General features: G+C 43.2%; 1 protein-coding gene across 1 annotated transcript in view; it reads left to right on the forward strand.

Moving 5' to 3' along the window:
• Nucleotides 1–15,109, forward strand: part of LOC128323156 (calcium-activated chloride channel regulator 1-like) — a 38,152-nt gene extending 23,043 nt beyond the window's left edge. The window contains exons 11-14 of the mRNA XM_053245876.1: nt 1,946–2,216; nt 8,973–9,137; nt 11,686–11,925; nt 14,481–15,109. Of these exons, the coding sequence (XP_053101851.1) occupies nt 1,946–2,216; nt 8,973–9,137; nt 11,686–11,925; nt 14,481–15,109 (1,305 nt within the window). The remainder of the gene's footprint in view (nt 1–1,945; nt 2,217–8,972; nt 9,138–11,685; nt 11,926–14,480) is intronic.
• The last annotated feature ends 4,402 nt before the right edge of the window (nt 15,110–19,511 follow it).

The following is a 19,511-nucleotide window of genomic DNA, read 5'->3' on the forward strand; positions in this document are numbered from 1 at the left end:
GTGGGTCCTGGAAAGAACAGGTCAAATGTTTACCTGTTGGAACTCTGCTAATTAAAAAAGCCTTATATACACTTCAGAATGAGAGGGGAAAATCAGCTCAAGGACATATCCATTAGTCAGTGGCATTTGAATTTAAGGAAGGATGGATGGAATTTCAAAGCAAAGCAGATACTGTGCAAAGCAGATACTGTGCAAAGCAGATACTGAAATGGTTGAATCAAGGCCTGTAAGATTCATTCAGTCATCTTAGTGTTCTGCTGCTAATAAGGAACGGCTGTTCTCTTTTATAAGACAGAATTAAATAGAATCATTCTAAATAGTGCTTGGCAATCCAGGATGGATGTGTATCAACATAGCCTTGAGGGACCAGATCATAGTCCCACCGTTGTTCCCTGAAGAGAAGACTAATCACAAATATTAGGCCCACTGCCATACCATGAGAGAGAGACTCTTTGTCAGAAGAGCTCAGAGGGTGGGCTCTGAAGCTCAGCCTTAGGGCTAGGATGCCCGCATCTATAAAGGCAGCAGCCCCTACCAAAAGCAAGGTATGGCAGGCTTCAAAAGCCAAAGGAATAGTCCATCTTGCAAACAACTGGGTTAGCCAAGAGCAGGATGAAGAGGTGAACTAGGTTCTTCTAATTCAGTTATTCATTTCCGTGAATGAACAGCAGGGAGGAAAGATCCCAAGGATGAATGCCAGTGGCACATTTCCTTTTCTTATCTAGAACAAATAGCAGGTTTAGGGCAATTTTCACTGGTACTGCAGCAAAGGGAGGAAGGGTTAACCCTGGCCTTGTGCATGATTCAATTCTCCTCCCATACCCATGGCTATTTTAAAAGTGAAAAAGTACTTTGCAAGGGCTTAATAGAATATGTGCTTAATAGAATATGCAGGTCGGCCCCTATTACTCTCTGTCATAACTTGCTACCACAGAGCCCTATGTTAGCAAGACCCTAGGGGGAGTCAAAACTCAAGACGCCCCCTCCTGATGGATGATTCTCCAACTGGCTATCAACAGAGTGTGGCTCTGCTGACCCTTTTGGATCTCTCAGTGGCTTTTGATACTATCGACTATGGCATTCTGCTGGGTTCCTTGAAGGGGGGAGGTGGGATTGGGTGGCACTGTTCTACAGTGATTCCATTCCTACTTCTCTGGCAGATTACAAATGGTGTCACTTGGAGACTGTTATTTTGCAAAGCGTGAGCTAAAGTGTGGAGTTCCACAAGGCTCTATATTGTCACCAGTGCTTTTTAACATCTACATGAATTTCTGGGAAAGATCATCAGGAGGTTTGGTCTAAGGTGTTATCAATATGGTGATGACACCAAGATATATTTCTCCAGAACAACTTCATAAGGAAATAGCATATCTTCCCTAAACGTCTGCCTGGTGGCAGTAATGTGCTGGATTTGAATCCAAAGCTGAAGCTGAATCCAAGCTAAAGTTGAATCCAAATAAGATAGGGGTACTGTCTGTAGCAGGTTGTGGCTGCATGGGGTTTTGGAATAAGAGCATCTCCATGTCTGTTTGCTTCTAGGAAGACCCTAAAGACATTCCTGTTTTCCCAGGCTTTTAACTGAAATTTCAATTTTAATAAGTTTTTTACTCACAGAGATTATTTTTATCTATTTTATGAATTTTAACTGTTTTATATTGTTTTTATATCTTATATGTTTTAACCTGTAGATGTCTATATCAAGCAGTATAGAAATAAGATAGATAGATAGATAGATTTGATAGATAGATAGATAGATAGATAGATAGATAGATAGATAGATAGATAGGACCATGGGTGGAGGCTATCACGTCCTGGTTAATTGTATGGCCAGCAAAACTTTGCTGCACACTGCTCTTTGTGTCTTTAAAATAGCCCCTAAGTTTCAAACATTATAAACAAAGGGAGACAATCAATATTTAACATTCTTCAAAATTTTGATTTGCAGACCGGAGACTGGCATTACTCAATCCAGAATACAAACAACGGAGATCAAGTCATATCGCTGACTGTCACCACTCGAGCAGCGTCTTTAACTGAGCCTCCAGTGACTGTGAAGGCGTATATGAACAGAGATACCAATAACTATCCTAATCCAATTATAGTTTATGCAGAAGTCAGTCAAGGATTTTTGCCTATTATTGGTGCAAATGTTACAGCCACAATTGAACCAGAGACTGGAACAGCGGTAGAGATGGAACTCCTGGACAATGGTGCAGGTATGTCATTTTTAGGTTTTTATGGTATTACACATTTTACCATTTGCCCCGGGCAATTTTTAAAGTTTAAGAACACATCAAGTAATATTGTCTAATCTGAATGACAGCAGCTCTCCAGGATCTCTGGCAGAGATCTTTCTCAAACTGATCACCGGAGCTTCTTCCTAAGTGGGGATGCTGAATTATTTTGATCGTTGTTCAGAATTACACAATATCCCAGTGATCAGAATGAGAGCTGGCATGGTGTAGTGGTTAGAATGCTGGACTAGGACCGGGGAGAGCAGAATAGAGTGCTGAGTCTAGTTGTTGCAGTTATTTAAAGAACACGCATGGAGAATGTTGTACAATCTAAACTAAATAGATGTATTGGTGAAGTACATTTGAGATAGGAAAGACCTAGGTCCTATCTATCTGCTGCATAATGGATAGGTAGGGGGAGAGAGAGAGATGTTTTCATCTGCCCTCTAAGAGGAAAGGAAGAGGACTGGCTCACTACAGGAAGTACCTGAGGAGTCAAGGCAGGGGTCATAGAGTAGAGGGAAGCAGGGACAGGAAAAGCTACCTCTGCTCCCAATGCCCCTAGTGGACATTAGGATAGTTAGTGCAAAAGGCCAATGCACTGGAACTCCATGTCCAACTGTTAAGTGGGGATGGTGGAGACTGCACCCTCACAATTCTAGCAATGATATGGCAAACGATTGATACTGAATCAGTCATACTTGTCATAGTGCTGCCTCATATCTTATGCAATTTACAATGTTTTTGTATTGTATTTTGTATTTTCTTCTCTCCCCCCCCCACTTATTTTTTGGCATGTTATGATTTAATGTGGTTTTTTATCTCATGTTTTCACACTCTGCTGTAAGCTGCACGGAGGAAAATTTATTATGGGGTGCCTAAAAATAAAGTTTATAATATTATTATTATTATCCCTGCCTTTGAAAAAGATTGGGCAGAATAGCTAAGGGTACTCATTTGTCCCAGGCCTGCTCCTTAGGAGTTGAGACAAATGGAGCATTTAGAGCATTTTTGAATTCCACTTTGGGCACTGTTTCTTTGTTCAGCGATTGTACCTAGATCAACAGAGAGGTTAGGCAAACCAGTGATCAGTGGCTGACCTGAGATGCAACTCAATGCCAGCACTGTCCATCAGTCTGCTGCAGACATGACAGACTGCTCCAGAGGTGTTGCCCAAGAGGGAAGTCGAGCAGCTTCTTAGAACTGTGCACCTGCAGTTAGGCAATGCTACTTCCATTGGAAACAGGGTGCACGTTTTTAAGCAGTTGTGCAATTGCTCACTTACCTAACACCATCAGGGCTGCCTATCACATGCGCAGCAGCGCCGACGGCAACACTGGGATTGCACTGCACATCATGCCGGCCAATAACCCTAATACAATTCACCATCACTTAGGATACTTATCCTCTGAATGTCGCAATATGATTTTCAGAGCCCAGTCCTGGGGAAACCCTCATCCAAATGTCCAGATTTTAAGACAGCAGCTGAACACTTCCTTGTCTTGCACTACCCATTCCTATGTTAGCTAAGGCTGAAGCCCTGTTGTAGACATATATGGCTGGCTTTAGCTTCCATAGGTAAGTACGATGCAAAAAACTCCCAACAACTCCTCGAAACAGTCCGAAACAAACAACCCTCCCCCACGTTTACGATATTGTTACTTTATCATGATGCCAAAAATTGTAATTGGTGACAATACATTTGTAGAAATTCTCATTTTGATGAGGCAAAGAAGCTGATTAAAATGCTAATTTTGATTTGTTTTACCCCAATGGTAAATCCATTATCCAGCAAATTGGATTATTCCAAAGCTAATTGGATGCTCTTACTATTAGCTAGTTCTCTCTGCTTCTGTGCCCTCACTAAGAGACAAAGAGAAATACAAAGAGGAGGATGGGAACAGAAAAGGAGAGGGATGATCAGAGGAAACGGCGCTCCTCAGCAGAGGCTTTTAACTAAAGTTTCCAAGACTAAGAGGAGGCAATCACTTTGATATTTGAACCAGGTTTTGCAACGACAGTTAACCTTCTGCTTCCTGTGTCGGTCAACTGGATATCAGGAAAGCCACTGATCCTATCCTCCCCACCAGGGGCGTAGCTAGAGGAGAGGAGGGCCATGTGCATCCCTCTCCCCGCTGGCCCCTCAGATTGAGAGAGAGAATGAAGAAAATAGAGTGGGGTGGAGCTGGGCCCCACAGGTTCTTTGAACCCATTTGCTCAATTATACTTACACTCCTGCCTCCCCACACCAAGTAAAGAGTTTCTTGCTTTCCATTCAGTGCTAACAATATGTGCACAGAACTAGGTACCATGGATTTCAATGAGACTTACCTCCAAGTTCTTGTACTTAGAACTTTACATAGCCTCAACTCATAGCCCAGTTCTACAGATAATGAGGTATGCCTAAATCCACTGAAATCATTTAGAAAGGAGAGCAAACAAATCCAGTTAAGGACCCTTTCCCAAAGCTCCAGCAGCAGAGGCTGTTCAGATCATGCTTCCATTGCTTACCATAATGGCCAAAACAGAGTTCCCCATTCCCCCATATTGTGCAACTGCTGCTGTTTTCATCATTGTCAGACTCTGGAAATATTGACAATGAAATGGCTTCACAACAAGGAGACAGCTGACTTAAGACTGCAGCACCTTCGGACAGAGGCAGACTCTCTTGGTCCTAGATGAAGTGGCTCACTCTTGGGTGCGAGGGAGGGTTGGTTGCCGATGAAGGCAGGAGGATGCGAGAGGTTTGGGCAAGTTTGTTTCAGTCTTCCACCTACTCCCTTAACTGATAAAACCAGAGGTGCTCTTACCCCTGGACTTTGGGGCCAAAGTCCAGGGCCTCCATACCCCCTGGGGCCTCCAAATTAGGGATATTCACAAATATATTTTTTTGATTTGATTTGTGCCCAAACAAATCACCCCAATTTGTTTTGTATCCAAATCTACCCCCTCCAAATCATCCCAGATTCGATTTGTATTTGCTTTGATTTGAGTCAGATTCAGACTGATTCAGACCACTTAACAAGGCCCTAGGGGCACCAAATTTGGCTGGTGGGTAGGTCCCCATGGGTGCTACCTACCACCCAAACTTCAAGGCAGTGGGACACTTGGTTGATTTTTAATGATTTTTTTAAAAATTTTTACTGATTTTGAACATTTCCACCATAGGAAACAATGGAGATTCAAAGTTGGCATATCCTAACCCTAACAAAAGATAAGCTCTAGCCCTTGTAGAAGTGGAGTTATGGAGCAAAATGTGCAGTAATAATTTTTCAAGTGTTTGGATTCTTTGGTGTATAATAACTTTTCCTCATAAGGAATCCCTATGAGGATTCATTGTACACATTTATTTTTTCTATTCATTTTGACTATCATTATACAGTGCCAACTATCAACTGCCATGTGCCAACTACACCCTCCCACCACCACCTGCAAGCAGTGGAGTACTCATTTTAATTTTTAGGAATATTGAAACATTTAGATTCTTTGGTGTCTAATAACTTTTCCTCATAATGAATCCCTATAAGGATTCATTGTACACCTTCATTTCTTCTGTTCATTTTGACTATCATTGGACAGTGCCAACTGTCAACTGCCATGTGTCAACTACACCCCCCCCCACACACACACAAACACTGGGGTACTCAATTTATTTTTAAGGTATTTTTGAAGAGTTTAGATTCTTTGGTGTCTTCATTACCACTTTCATTTCTTCTGTTTATTTTGACCCCACTGCTTTTCAGGTGGGGGTAGGGAATTAGTGGCATCCCATGTTCCAACTAACCTGCAACCCATAAGCCACTGGGTACTCAGTTTATATTTTAGGAATTTTTGAGATGTTTAGACTCTTTAGTGTGTAATGAATCCTCATAGGGGTTCATTATGAGGAAAGGTTATTAGACACCAAAGAGCCTAAACACTTGCAAAAAATCCTAGAACATAAACTGAGTTTTATTGATTGATTTATTGATTGATTATTTAACATATTTTTATACCACCCAAAATGTACATCTCTGGGCAGGTTACAACAAAATAAAAACAAAGCAAAACATTAGTTAAAACAAAAACAAAAAGTTTAAAACATTACAACAATTTAAAAATTTTTAAATAATATTTTAAAACAGCATTAGAACCATTAAAACAATAATTAAAAGCCTGGGTGAACAGATCTGTCTTTAAAGACTTTTTAAAAGCTGTCGGAGATGGGGAGGCTCTTATTTCACTAGGGAGCACATTCCAAAGCCTCGGGGCAGTAGTGGAGAAGGCTCGTCCCTGAGTGGCCACCAGACAAGACCTCTCCAGTCCTGAGTGGCAAATGCAGACAGACCTCTCCAGCTGATCTCAATGGGTGGTGGGGCTCATGACAAAGAAGACGTTCTCTTAAATACCCAGGGCCTAAGCTGTTTTGAGCTTTATAGGTTATAACCAACACCTTGTATTTTGCCCGGAAACATATCGGCAGCCAGTGTAGCTCCTTCAATACAGGAGTTATATGGTCTCTCCGATTACCCCACTGCCTTGCGGGTGGGAGTGGGGTGTAGTTGGCACATGGCAGTTGACAGTTGGCACTTGCCTGCCTGTCTCCCTCCGCCAATGGCCTCGGTAGCCCCAAACAGCAGCAGTGGTTGACTGGGTCCTTCCTTGTTGCCAAGAGGAGCTGCCATGGTCACTCGTTCCCCTCAGGCTGCTGACAGACTCAGGCCCCATCCCTCACCTTTCCTTCTTTCTCTCTTCCCCCTCCCTTCTCTCTCTTTCTCTCTCCCTCCCTCCCTGAGTTAACAGATCTTGTCCATATGCAGATAGGGAGAAGGAGCCTGTGAGAGCAGAAGCACCATGGTGATTGGGCAGTGGGGATTCCAGTGGGCCTGTCACACAATGGCAGCCTCCTTCTCCTGAAGGGGCTCTTTCCTCCTTCACGACCCATCTTTTCACAGACCCCTGCCCGCTATCCTTTTATATATCTATAGATTTCTCTCCTCTTCGATCAAGAACATCTTCTGACCAGTAACAGTTGCATTCCAACTGACCTTAACCATCACAGGCTCCTCCTACTTATCTGCATATGGAATCCCCACTGCCCAAACACCATGCTTCTGCTCTCACAGGCTCCATCTCCCTATCTGCATATGGAATCCCCACTGCCCAATAAATAAGAAAGAAGTATATAGACTAGTGGGCCCGGGCACAGAGCATCAGCGCCTCTAGTTGGGCCCAGCTGCCCACCCCAACGCTGGCATGCCCGGCTTTCTGGCTGGTCGACTGGCCGCTCCCTCCACCTGCCATTGTCCCGCCGCCGTCCAGGCTAGGCTGGCCCACTGCCGCTTCCTCCATGTGGCCGGGCCCGCTGCCACCACAATCTCACCTGGCAGGCGGGTCAAGGCCAGGCCGTCCCGCCTCCACGTCCCACCTCAGAGATCTCCCCACCCTCACCTGAGCTGCACTCCTGCTCCTCCTCCTCCATCCCATTGCTTCCATCCCCCTCACCCCTCTTGGTCATGGCTGCAGCATTGCTGCCACCTACTGGCCAAGCTGTAGCCCCAAAGACCTCCTCACCCTCACCTGAGCCCTGCTCTTGCTCCTCCCCACAGGAGCAGAAGCAGTGGTTGACCGGGCTGTTCCTTGCTGCTGCTAGCACCATGGCCGCTCGTTCCTCTAAGGCCGCTGATAGGCCTGGGCCCATCCCTTGCCTGCCTGCCTGCCTCTGACAATGACCTCGGTAGCCCCAAACAGCAGCAGTGGTTGACCGGGCCCTTTCCTTGCTACCAGTGATGCCATGGCCGCTCACTCCCCTCGGGCTGCTGACAGAACATCTTCTGATCAGTAACAGTTGCATTCCAACTGACCTTAACCATCACAGTCTCCACCTCCTTATCTGCATATGGAATCCCCACTGCCCAATCACCAAGGTGCTTCTGCTCTCACAGGCTCCTTCTCCCTATCTGCATATAGAATCCCCACTGCCCAATCAGGTGCTTCGGTGGGGGCATGGCTTGCCACATCCCCACACATCCCCCTGCTCCGTCTACAGGAATTAATAATATAGATATTTACTTTGTGAGTTGGGCTGTTGGAATGAAGAAAGTTGGTGGCTGGGAGAAAGGAATCCAGGGAAGGATTTTAGAAGAGGTAAAGGATAACCTGGATGGCTTTAAGAGGGTCTTAGATAACTTCGTGGAGGAGAGGTCTATCACTGGCTACGTCGGAGGACCACCTCCAGCCTCAAAGGCAGGATGCCTCTGAGGACCAGTTGCAGGGGAGTAATAGCAGGAGAGAGGGCATGCCCTCAACTCCTGCTGTAGGCTTCCAGTGGCATCTGGTGGGCCACTGTGTGAAACAGGATGCTGGACTAGATGGGAATTGGGCTGATCCAGCAGGGCTGTTCTTATGACTATGGGCTTAGCTCTTATACTGAAAACCCTAGGCTAAGCATGTGCAAGGACGGTGACACTTGGGTAAACACTCAGGCATCACACCTTCAGAGGACCCACCACCACTGATCCCTGCCACTGGACCCCATTCCTTGTTGCCATGCAGGCACTCCTCATTCTTAGCACCACCACAGCTGAAATGGTGCTGCCATTCTAATTTTAGTAGGTTATGGATCAGGCATTCATCTGTTTCCACAAAAACAGCAGCCAATACTGTAATGGGAACATCTCCTAAATATGATGGTTTTATAAATCAAAAGCAGTAAGATGGTTGCTTTTGGATGTTAATTCTTGATGTTCTTGTGCCAAGGTGCTGATATTCTCAAGAATGATGGAATCTACTCAAGGTATTTCACATCTTTCAAAGGAAATGGTAGATACAACATAAAAGTGAACGTCCAGGGGAAAAACAAAACTGTCACACGTGTCCGCAGACAGAGCCATTCTGCATATGTAGCTGGTTATGTAGACAATGGTAAGGATTCATTATGAAATAGCATTTCTTTCTAGGAAAAATGCAGGAGAATGGGGGCACATGAGTTCAAGGGATCTCAATGTTTGAGTGGGTCTCACTGCAGAGACACAAGCTTCCCCCTGGCAGTTCCATCTCCATCATTACCTTTGTGATGGTCCTGGCCAGAAGACTAAGTACAGGTCTCCCATACACACATCCTTACCTTCTCTACTACATTTTTCAAACCAACTCTGTGCTTCCTCACTTAGGTTGTGATCCTAAACACACTTACTAAGGAGTAACGCCCTTTGAGCTCAATGGCTCTCAGTTCTGAATAAATGTGGTTTGGATTACATTGTGGCATTAACTGATGATGTTTGGAACCAATGAAGAACTCCCTAATTCTTTCAAATATTTTAAGATATTACTCTGGAATTAATTTCTTTTCTACCTTAAGGGGTTTCCATTATCTGCCCAGCCAGTTCAGTATGCCTTCATTTAGCCATAGTAACATTATGGAAGTCTCAAGCTCTGCATGTTAGCAGTATTGCATTATTATTATTAATCATATTATATACCGCCTGATATGTCCACCTCTAGGCGGTGTACAAAATTTTTTTAAAACACAGATTAAACTACACAAGACAAAATTGAAAGTATAAAACAGTTTTTAAAACAAATTATTAAAATTATTAAAATTAATTCTAATTAAAAGCTTGAAAGAACAGGAGGGTTTTGAGGGTCTTCCTGAAAACAAACATGTGACTTGGAGTGTGAATGAAGCTGAACAGATGATGCCTCATTAAATGGATTATGAGAAGAAAACCAAGCAAAGCAGTCTAACCAAGCAAAAAAGTCTGTGTGTCACCATTGTGTGTCATTTATTATTTTATTTATTTATACATTCAATTTCTATACTGCCCTTCCAAAAATGGCTCAGGGAGGTTTACACAGAGAAATAATAAAAATATAAGATGGCTGTCCCCAAAGGGCTCACAATCTAAAAGAAATATAAGCTAGACCCCAGCAACAGTCACTGGAGGTACTGAGCTGGGGGTGAAGATGGCCAGTTACTCTCCCCCTGCTAAATAAAGAGAATTACCACGTTAAAAGGTGCCTCTTTGCCAAGTTAGCAGGGGTTAACAATTTATCCAGAACCTATTGCTATATTTGACAAAATATTTTTTTTAAAAAACCATGGCCCTTCCTATAAGCTGACAGTCTAATAAGAAGAAAACATGAACAGGGAATTGGGAGAAAAGGGCAGTAAGAAGCATGCAGTCTGATCAGGAGGAATAAACAGGAATCATTCTGAAGTGAAGTCAAAAAAGCGGGGGGAATGACATTTGGAATAATTTCTTAAAATCATGGAGGAGGATGAATGATATTAATGAAAGAAGACTATTTCAGGCATATGGATTAGCAATGTGTAAAAAGAGCAGCAAATAAAAAGCCATCACATGGAAGATGGTTGTTTGCAGAAAGGTCGCATCTGATGATAGAAGAGAATGAACAGAAAGCAAAGATAGGAGAGGTAGAAGGGTAGCATGAAGACACATAAGAGAAGGTTAAACTGAATTCAGTCAATATAGAGAGACATAAATACTAGGGGCGGGGGGGGGAAGAATCCTAACAAGTAGATAGGCAGAAGACTAAGTCAGATATGAAAGGCTGAAGAGAAGAACCAGGAAGACCAAGTAGAATAACCTTGCAATGAATAAGTTCCAGAAATGGCAAGAAACTAGATAAACATGTTTGCAAGGTCAGTAGTTAAGAATGGCTGAATCATGAAAAGGCTGATAACTTCACAAGTCTTGAGGCAATAGCTGCCACGTAGTCACATTATGAAGGAGGAGGAAGAGTAAGAGCTGGATATTAGCTGATTTAAAATTATACTGTAAACTCAATGAGGAAATCAGAGAGTCAAAAAGTAGAACATATGTAGAAAAGAAGAGATCTGTTGTAGGTTAATAATTAAAAAAAAATATCATTTTATTGTCCATATACTGTAATTGCTTTTCACAGAAGGACCTTTTCTGTTCCTAGACTTTTAAAATTGTTTGGGAAGATATTTAAAATAAAGCAAGAGCACATTACAAACGCCATTTGTTGTTTGTTCCATGCTTAGAAGATTTAAGACTGATTACATGAAACATTAGGTTTCCTGTACCGCTTTATGGGGACAATAGATCTTTAAAAGTAAATGGACAACTCTAAAGCATATTTCTAACCTTTTGTATAGGCAGTCCAAGGCAGATTCACATTTTATGAATGCCATGGGGAGCAGGCCCATAGCCAGCTAGTGGCATGATGTGTACCTGCCACACCAAAAAATTATCTTTCCTCCCTGACTGTTTTCACTGAACATTTTATAACCTGCCTCCCCTGACTTCTGCAATCCTCCCCACAACTTTTGAGGCTGGTTGTAGGTCTGATGGGGAGGCTGACAGTGTATGCATTATCATCAATTCCCCCCCCCCCATAAAAGGGATTTCATGAAACGGGTTATCAAAATAATTGAAACATTTAAAGCTTTGTAATGATGAATCTTCTTTGGCTGTTTTTGTAGGTGAAGTAAAAATGAATCCACCAAGACCCGAAGCTAGTAATGATGAAATCCAGGCAAACCTAGGGAGCTTTAGCAGAATAGCATCTGGAGGCTCTTTTGTAATGGCAGGAGTTCCTGCTAGTCCCAAGGATGTCTTTCCACCTGGTAAAATCACTGACCTTGAGGTAGAACTAGTGAATGATACTGATGAATTCCTTTTATCATGGACAGCTTCTGGGAACGATTATGATACAGGAAAAGGTAAGTATGAAATTCTGCTGTAAGCAGAGAGTTTTTGACCAGCAATTAATATTAGGATAAAAGTCTAGATGGTCATTTTTTTCACAAAAGGAACAAAAGCCAGATGCCAGTGTTATTTACATAAGCATCCCTTCCCATCTTAGATTAGTAGTGTACCATTCCCCTGGAGAGAAGGGATCCATCTTCAGCTGGCCCACCATGGGAAGTAACTGTTGGACATATTTCAAAGCATACCTTCCATTTCCATGGGATAATAACTTATCCCAAAAAGCCTAGCTGGTACCCCATGTAAACTGAGAGCTAGGGGTGTGCATGGAACTGGTGGCGGTGGTACAGTTCGAATTCGAACCAAATTGCCCAGTCTGCAAACCGTTATTATTATTACTATTTTTTATTATTTTACATTTTATATCCCGCTCTTCCTCGAAGGAGCCCAGAGCAGTGTACCACATACTTAGGTTTCTTCTCACAACAACCCTGTGAAGTAGGTTAGGCTGAAAGAGACGTGACTGACCCAGAATCACCCAGCAAGTATCATGGCTGAATGGAGATTTGAACTCAGGTCTCCCCGGTCCTAGTCCAGCACTCTAACCACTACACCACGCTGGAACCACTACACCTCATTAGAACCAGTGGCGGTTCAGTTCATGCTGACCTGGGTAAACCCAGTTTGAGTGCTTTACTTGTAAAGGGGAATCTGGTACCGATTCCCCTTTACAAGCAATTGGGGGATTTCTACCTAAAAAGGGGTTGAGGCCTGAGGGGGGTGGGTGAGAGGACCCATAAAAACATAACACATGAAAAGCCCTGCTGGATCAGGCCCGAGGCCCATCAAGTCCAGCATCCCATTTCATGCAGTGGCCCACCAGATGTTGCTGGGAAGACTACAGGCAAGAGTTGAGGCCATGCCCTCTCTCCTACTGCTACTACTCCCCTGCTACTGGTATTTAGAGGCATCTTGCCGCTGAGGCTGGAGGTCTGAGGCCTATAGCCCTCAGACTAGTAGCCACTGATAGACCTATCCTCCATGAATTTATCTAGACCTTTCTTAAAGCCACCCAGGTGGTTGTCTGTCACCACATCTTGTGGAAGAGAATTCCATTGGTTGATTATGTGTTGTGTGAAAAAGTACTTCCTAAATTTCTTGGCAGTTTCATGGGATGACCCCTGGTTCTAGTGTTATGAGAGGGGGGGGGATTTCTCTCTATCAACTTTATTCACACCATGCATGATTTTATAGACTTCTATCATGTCTCCTCTCAGTCATCTTTTTTCTAAACTAAAAAGTTCCAGGTGTTGTAGTCTTGCCTCATAAGAAAGGTGCTCTAGGCCCTTGATCATCTTGGTTGCCCTCTTCTGCACCTTCTCCAGTTCTACAATGTCCTTTTTTAGATGTGGTGACCAGAACTGTATGTAGTACTCCAAATGTGGCCACACCATAATTTTTTATAAAGGCATTATAATATTAGCCAACTCCCTTCCTAATTATTCCAAGCATGGAATTGGACTTTTTCACAGCTACCACACATTGAGCTGTCAGTCACAATCCCAAGATCCCTCTCCTGACCAGTCACCAACAGCGATGTCTCCATCAGTATCTATGTGAAATTGGTAATTTTTGGCCCAATATACATTACTTTCCGCTAACACTGAACCGCATTTGCCATTTTGTTGCCCATTCCCCATGTTTGGAGAGATCCTTTTGGAGCTCCTTGAAATCACTTTGGGATTTCACTACACTAAATAGTTTGGTGTCATCTGCAAATTCAGCCACCTTGCTGCTTATGCAAACTGTGCGGTTGTAAATGGCCTCCGTGCATAGTAGCTTACCCTAGGTAAGGTTGTTAGACATACTCACAACCAGTCCCTTTCTTGGCCTGACCTTGGCCTTGAAGGAGCAGGAAACAAAGTAGGTTTGGAATCCTTCTTTATTCAGACAAGACTGCAACAAACCCTGGGCAGCTTGTACTTAGAAAACAGAAAGCTAAGCCACACCCAACCAAACACAACCTCATCTTAAAGAGACAGGACAAATATACTACAGAGAGAGGCTGCTACTGCAGAGCCACCGGCACCAGGGCGCCGCCACAGCCGGTAAGGTTCCCTCTTACCCATCACCCTCAGACCTCAACTCCTTACCAGATTCTCCTTTACAAGCAAAACAGTCGAATCAGGTTGAACCAGTTCAATCCGAACCAGGCACAGTTCAGTTCAAACTTGGACCAGCCCTCTCTTTTGGAGGGGCCTGCCCAGTTCAAGTTCCAACTAGGTGAACTGGGCTGGTTCAAATCAAACCAGGTTTGATTCAAACTGGTTCCGCACACCCCTGCTGAGAGCATGCCCTAGAACATTCCCCAGAATTCTCTGGATCATGGAAGGATCCCATGATAGATGTTACTTCCTGTCAATGTGGAGAGGCATCCATAAGAGATGGAAGTTCTTGATCCACTGATAGGGCAGCAAAGCAATATAATTTTTCTTACTGTTTGTATTTTTCCACGAGTGAACATATATATTCTAATGCAGATGTTTTGCTGCTTACTCTTCTTTTGCAGCTGAAAAATATGAAATAAAAATGAGTGAAAATCCCTTGGAATTAAGAGATGCTACCTTTCAGAGTGCTATTTCTGTGAACACTTCTGGTCTGACCCCCGCTGTTGCTGGGGTCAGACAATCCCTTCAATTCAAGCCTGAAAACTTTACCAGAGAGAATGGCACCATAATCTACTTTGCAATTCGTGCCATTGATGACAGCAACAATGTTGGAGAAGTATCTAACATAGCAAGAGCAGCTTTGCTAGTTCCTCCATTGCCTCCTAGTCCTCCCCCACCTAGTACCTCTGCTGCTCCTCCCTCTAGTACTAGGGTGTCACCTAGTACCTCTGCTGCTCCTCCCTCTAGTACTAGGGTATCACCTAGTACCTCTGCTGCTCCTCCCTCTAGTACTAGGGTGTCATCTAGTATGGGTGTCACCACCACCTCTGCTATAGTTCCCCACAGTACGGAGAAGATTGGCACCACCTCTACTACTGATCCTAGTAATGAAGACCATCCTGTCATAAATACTGTTACCACAATTGTGATCATAGTATGTGCTTCTGTAATTCTTATTTGTGCCATTATAAGTATAACAATTTGTGTTGTGCATAAGCGAAGAAACAGAAGGCCTGTAACTGGAATGTAATCCTAATAAATGCTTAATATTTGAGAAGTAAGGATCTTATACTGTACACTTGAATGTGCTATGCATTTTTGTGTAATGAAGACACTATGAACAAGGTTCGTATTATAAACTATATTCTAGGTTATAGTTTAGCATAGTTTTCTGCAACATTACTTACGTTCATTTTTTTTTTAAAAAAGTGTCCTTCCCTACCCCGCTGCCCCACATCTTTAGGGAAAGCAGAAATGTTGAATAAAAATTGTATGTCAGAGATACTTACATAAAGAGGCTGTTCTCACAAGCAGCCCAAACCAGGCGAAGGCAGCCAAGCCCAGTCATGACTGTGCATGAGAGGCAGCGGGAGGTGAGTGGCTGCCAGTGGCACTGTGGCAGCAAACCTGCCTTCAGAGTCTGCCTCTTCAAAGGGCTTAAGGGTGCAAGCGCTGCCTTTGCCCTGTTTTTGTGATCGTCTGCCAGTGCCGGCTGCTTGCAACCAGGGCTGAGAGGCCGCGAGGCTCCCGGCCAGTGCTGGGGGGATCGCCACGATGCACCGTGCACTCAAGGGATTTCCAGGGGCAACACATCCTGGCCCCTGGCCCACCGCGCTGCCTGGGGCTGCGGAGGATCGTCTGGGTGTGCGATGCGCGCGCCCAGCAAGGACAGGTGCCTTGTCTGCTGGGAAGGTCAGCTTAGCAGCCTTCCCTGCTGCCTGCCCTCAGGGCCTTCTCACCTTACAAATGCCTAGCTTCTGCCCATCACAAACTTTGACTTAAAGAATCAGTAAAAAATTGTGCTCACTGCAGCTTGGGAGATACCTTACGTCTGGAAAATGTGCAATTTTTTCATTAGGCATATATTTGTGACTTCTCCGGCATTAGCTGATTTCTTCAAGAGTATCCTATATTACACTCAGCCAAGAGTATAAGCACAAACCTTTCCCCCTGCCCTTTCCCTTCCTTGCAGCCCCCTGAAAACCTACTGCTGAGTCAAAGGACCATTGTTATTAGAGTGCCCCACATCCTTTGTGTCCCTTGTGGTTTGTGGTCATTTTTCCAAGACACTGTCGTATTATTTTATATCTGGCGCTCTATGTACATTTGATCTTGTAACCAAATATAAAATCTATATACCTCATATAATGGTTTCATTTCAGTATAATTCCTAAATAATGAAGATCAACGATAGCACCTTCAATAAAAAATATTCTGGGATGTTGTGCCCTCCTTGTATTTTTATACAAGTCATAGTATATCATGGAAAACACAAAAGAATAGACTTCAAACTGGCAGTCTTGTTATTTCACAGGTGAAGATCCAGATGCAATGTTTATGCTGCCATGGAAATACTTTAGGAATACTGTGAGAATGAGTGACCATAATAGGGCTGGGTTTAAAGTTCCCCATTTTCTCCATCACTTTCATGGGCAGCAAAAATGGTGTGTGTCGGGGGGGGGGTTAACAGATGTGTGGGAGAGAGACAAAAGTTTGTTGGAATGTTGAGGGTGAGAGGCTTACCTAAGGTGGTACCTCAGTGTAGTTCATGCTTTCAAATGTGAAAGAAAATGCATTTAAAGTGCTATGAGGGCAGCTGCACTTAGAAGCACCACTCATCTCCTGGAAGTCATTTTCATTTCTGAAATGCACTGTGGAAAGATTCAGCATTATGACTTTTTTAACATACAAAATCAAAAATTGTAATTCAGCCAAGCTTCACTGCCAGAAATGAGCTTGGCTGGAGAACAGTACTTGGTAGGAGAGACTACAGGGAAGTAAACCATGGATACTGGTAGGATTCAACTTTCCCTTTTGATCTAAAAATCAGGCCATCACCTGCACTTTGTATGTTATGGGGCAGAACCAAATTTAAACCAGTGGGTGAAAAGCCATCATGTTTCATTTGACTCATAGACATGTGCAAAAGCATCACACTAGAAAAACAACCAAACCTCACTCACTGCTACGTCGTAGCATTTCCATTGTACTTTCAAGAGTTAAAAGCATTTCACTAGGCCTGTAAGCGTTCAGAAAATTCAGATTACAACCCAACCTTATCTGACTTCAACAATGTTGGATTCTGATTCTATGGGCTTGGGTGAGGTCAGATATTGGATTGGATTCAGAATTCCAATCTGAATTCTGATTTAAACTTGGATTTCCCCCCATAGTGGTTAATGGGGAATTTTTTAAATAACAGAAGAATTTATAGTAAAATTTGATTGTGTCTCTCTCTCTTTTAATAGAGATTATAGGTTTTATTCACATTATGGAGACACATAGTCGGACATTCTTCTCCTTTGCTACCTGGTATGTGTACCATTGTAAATGTCTCTTTGAATGTATACAGAATGCTGTCAATACCTGCTGTGACGGACCACCCTTGCTTTTGCCCTGCATCTGAGGAAGTGGAAATGAAAGTGCATGTATTGAAATATTAGTCTAAAAAAATACTGCATTATTCTTTTTTTTTACAATCATTTGTGCAATATTTGCATTTGCGCTATTTGCTCAACTTGCACAGCTTGCATGCATACAACATTATTCAGCTGATGTACCAGGCACAGTATGTCAGCCACTATTCACAGCAACTTACAAAGGAGCTGCTAAGAGAATATGCCATCAAATCACACAATAGATCTTGATTTTCACAGCATCTAGCAGAGGTCCCTAAATAACCAGCATTGGAGTCTAGAGGCATTTTCATCTCTGGACAACTGTCCTGGTTGGACAAAAGTTGCACTCACCTCAGGCAAAACTGTTATCAGCAGTTGGAGGAACTGTAGAGAGCTGCATCAAATCGTTGATTCCTCCCAAGCATTGAAGAGGAACTTCTTTCAGAGTTGAAAGGTAATATATTAATGGCATGTCTACAACTGGAACAAATTCCAGACCCATTACCATTTATTTTGCCAGCTGATCTGTAGAACTCAATGACACTAGACACAGTAATGACATATTTTATTACATTCAAGAAGAAAGCAAACTGAGCTGGCAACCCTGACTGAAAGTGGAGGGACAGAAGGGAACACTGACCAACAAGGGCAACAGCAGCCAGTTATTCCAGTTAGAACTAATGGAATTGGGAAAGATGGTGGTGATTCCTCTATGCCCAATTTCAGGGCAAGATGGTTTGGATTTTATGTCAAATAAGATGTTATAATGGTGGCATACAGTTTTCACATATTATCTCAGCTATAAGGGAACTATTACTATTGTGACTATGAATAGATCCAATCTAAATTTTTGTTTGGAATACAAATGCAAAGAGCCTATGGCTTTTGTTGTACTGACATCTAGTGGATTCACAACATACATAAAATTAGGTGTGACATCCTGGACTCTTGTCCAGATCCACATACGCGCAGAACTGAAGGAGGACTTAACATACATTTGCGATGCTTTGCAGCTCGCGACTATCTCAGATGGACACTTATCTTCTTATGGCTGTCTTGACCTGCATGTATGTATGTACGTATGTATGTAACCTCCCGCTTCGGGAACGTGATCCATAGCATATCTGCATGCTAAATGAACCATGCCAGCACAGCGGCTGACCACGCCAGGAACTCCTGCTGACAATGCCCCTGGAGGACCCCCTGGACCTGGAGAAGACCCTTCGCCGTCAAGGACCCACGCCCAGAGGCTGCAATTGGCAGAAGAAGACTGGCACGGCCCTGCCGGCCACACGCAAGGTCAGGCTGGGATTCGTCCCTCCCTTGGGCCTTTTGGACACTCACTGAACTCCTTTAACCAGACTCTACCCAAACCCGTAGGGACTTGCGTACAGTGATGTATTCTCTCTGCTTTGCAACCACACATTCGTTAGTACGCGGCCGTGTTTTATCGGGAAACTCTATTCACTACTGCTCTTGTAAACCATGTGTTAAACATTCTCTAATAAAAGTCAATCTGTTTGTTTGTGGACCAGAGCTATAAAACTATTTTCATTGGCTGCTAAAGCTCTAGTGTACTCTGAAGTGTAAGTCGCACATACATTTATTCTTGCATGATAATTTTCACCAAAGGAAGGTAGGAAGGAAGGAAGGGTGCATAGAATAACTTTTGTGTTCCCTGTCTCTTGCATTCAGGTGCCAATTTTCTAAAAAATGATGATCTATATTCCAAATACCTGTTTTCTTTCACAAGAAATGGAAGGTACAGCTTAAAAGTGCACGTTCAGAGATACAAGACTATTGGCCGATACCCCACTAAACTGTGGAGTAATGCCATATATATTCCTGGCTACTTGGAAAATGGTAAGAAAGAGAGATGTAAACCAAGTCATTCTCTTGTATATGTTTGTGTCAATGCACTTCATAAGGGTAGTTCTCTAATGATTTTTATTTCAGTAAAAAGAAGCACTACTTTAAATTCCCTTGCACAAGCATAATTTTTAGTAGTAGTAGTAGTAGTAGTAGTAGTAGTGG

Source organism: Hemicordylus capensis, chromosome 4, assembly GCF_027244095.1.
Source record: "Hemicordylus capensis ecotype Gifberg chromosome 4, rHemCap1.1.pri, whole genome shotgun sequence".
In the NCBI taxonomy this organism is placed as follows: domain Eukaryota; kingdom Metazoa; phylum Chordata; class Lepidosauria; order Squamata; family Cordylidae; genus Hemicordylus; species Hemicordylus capensis.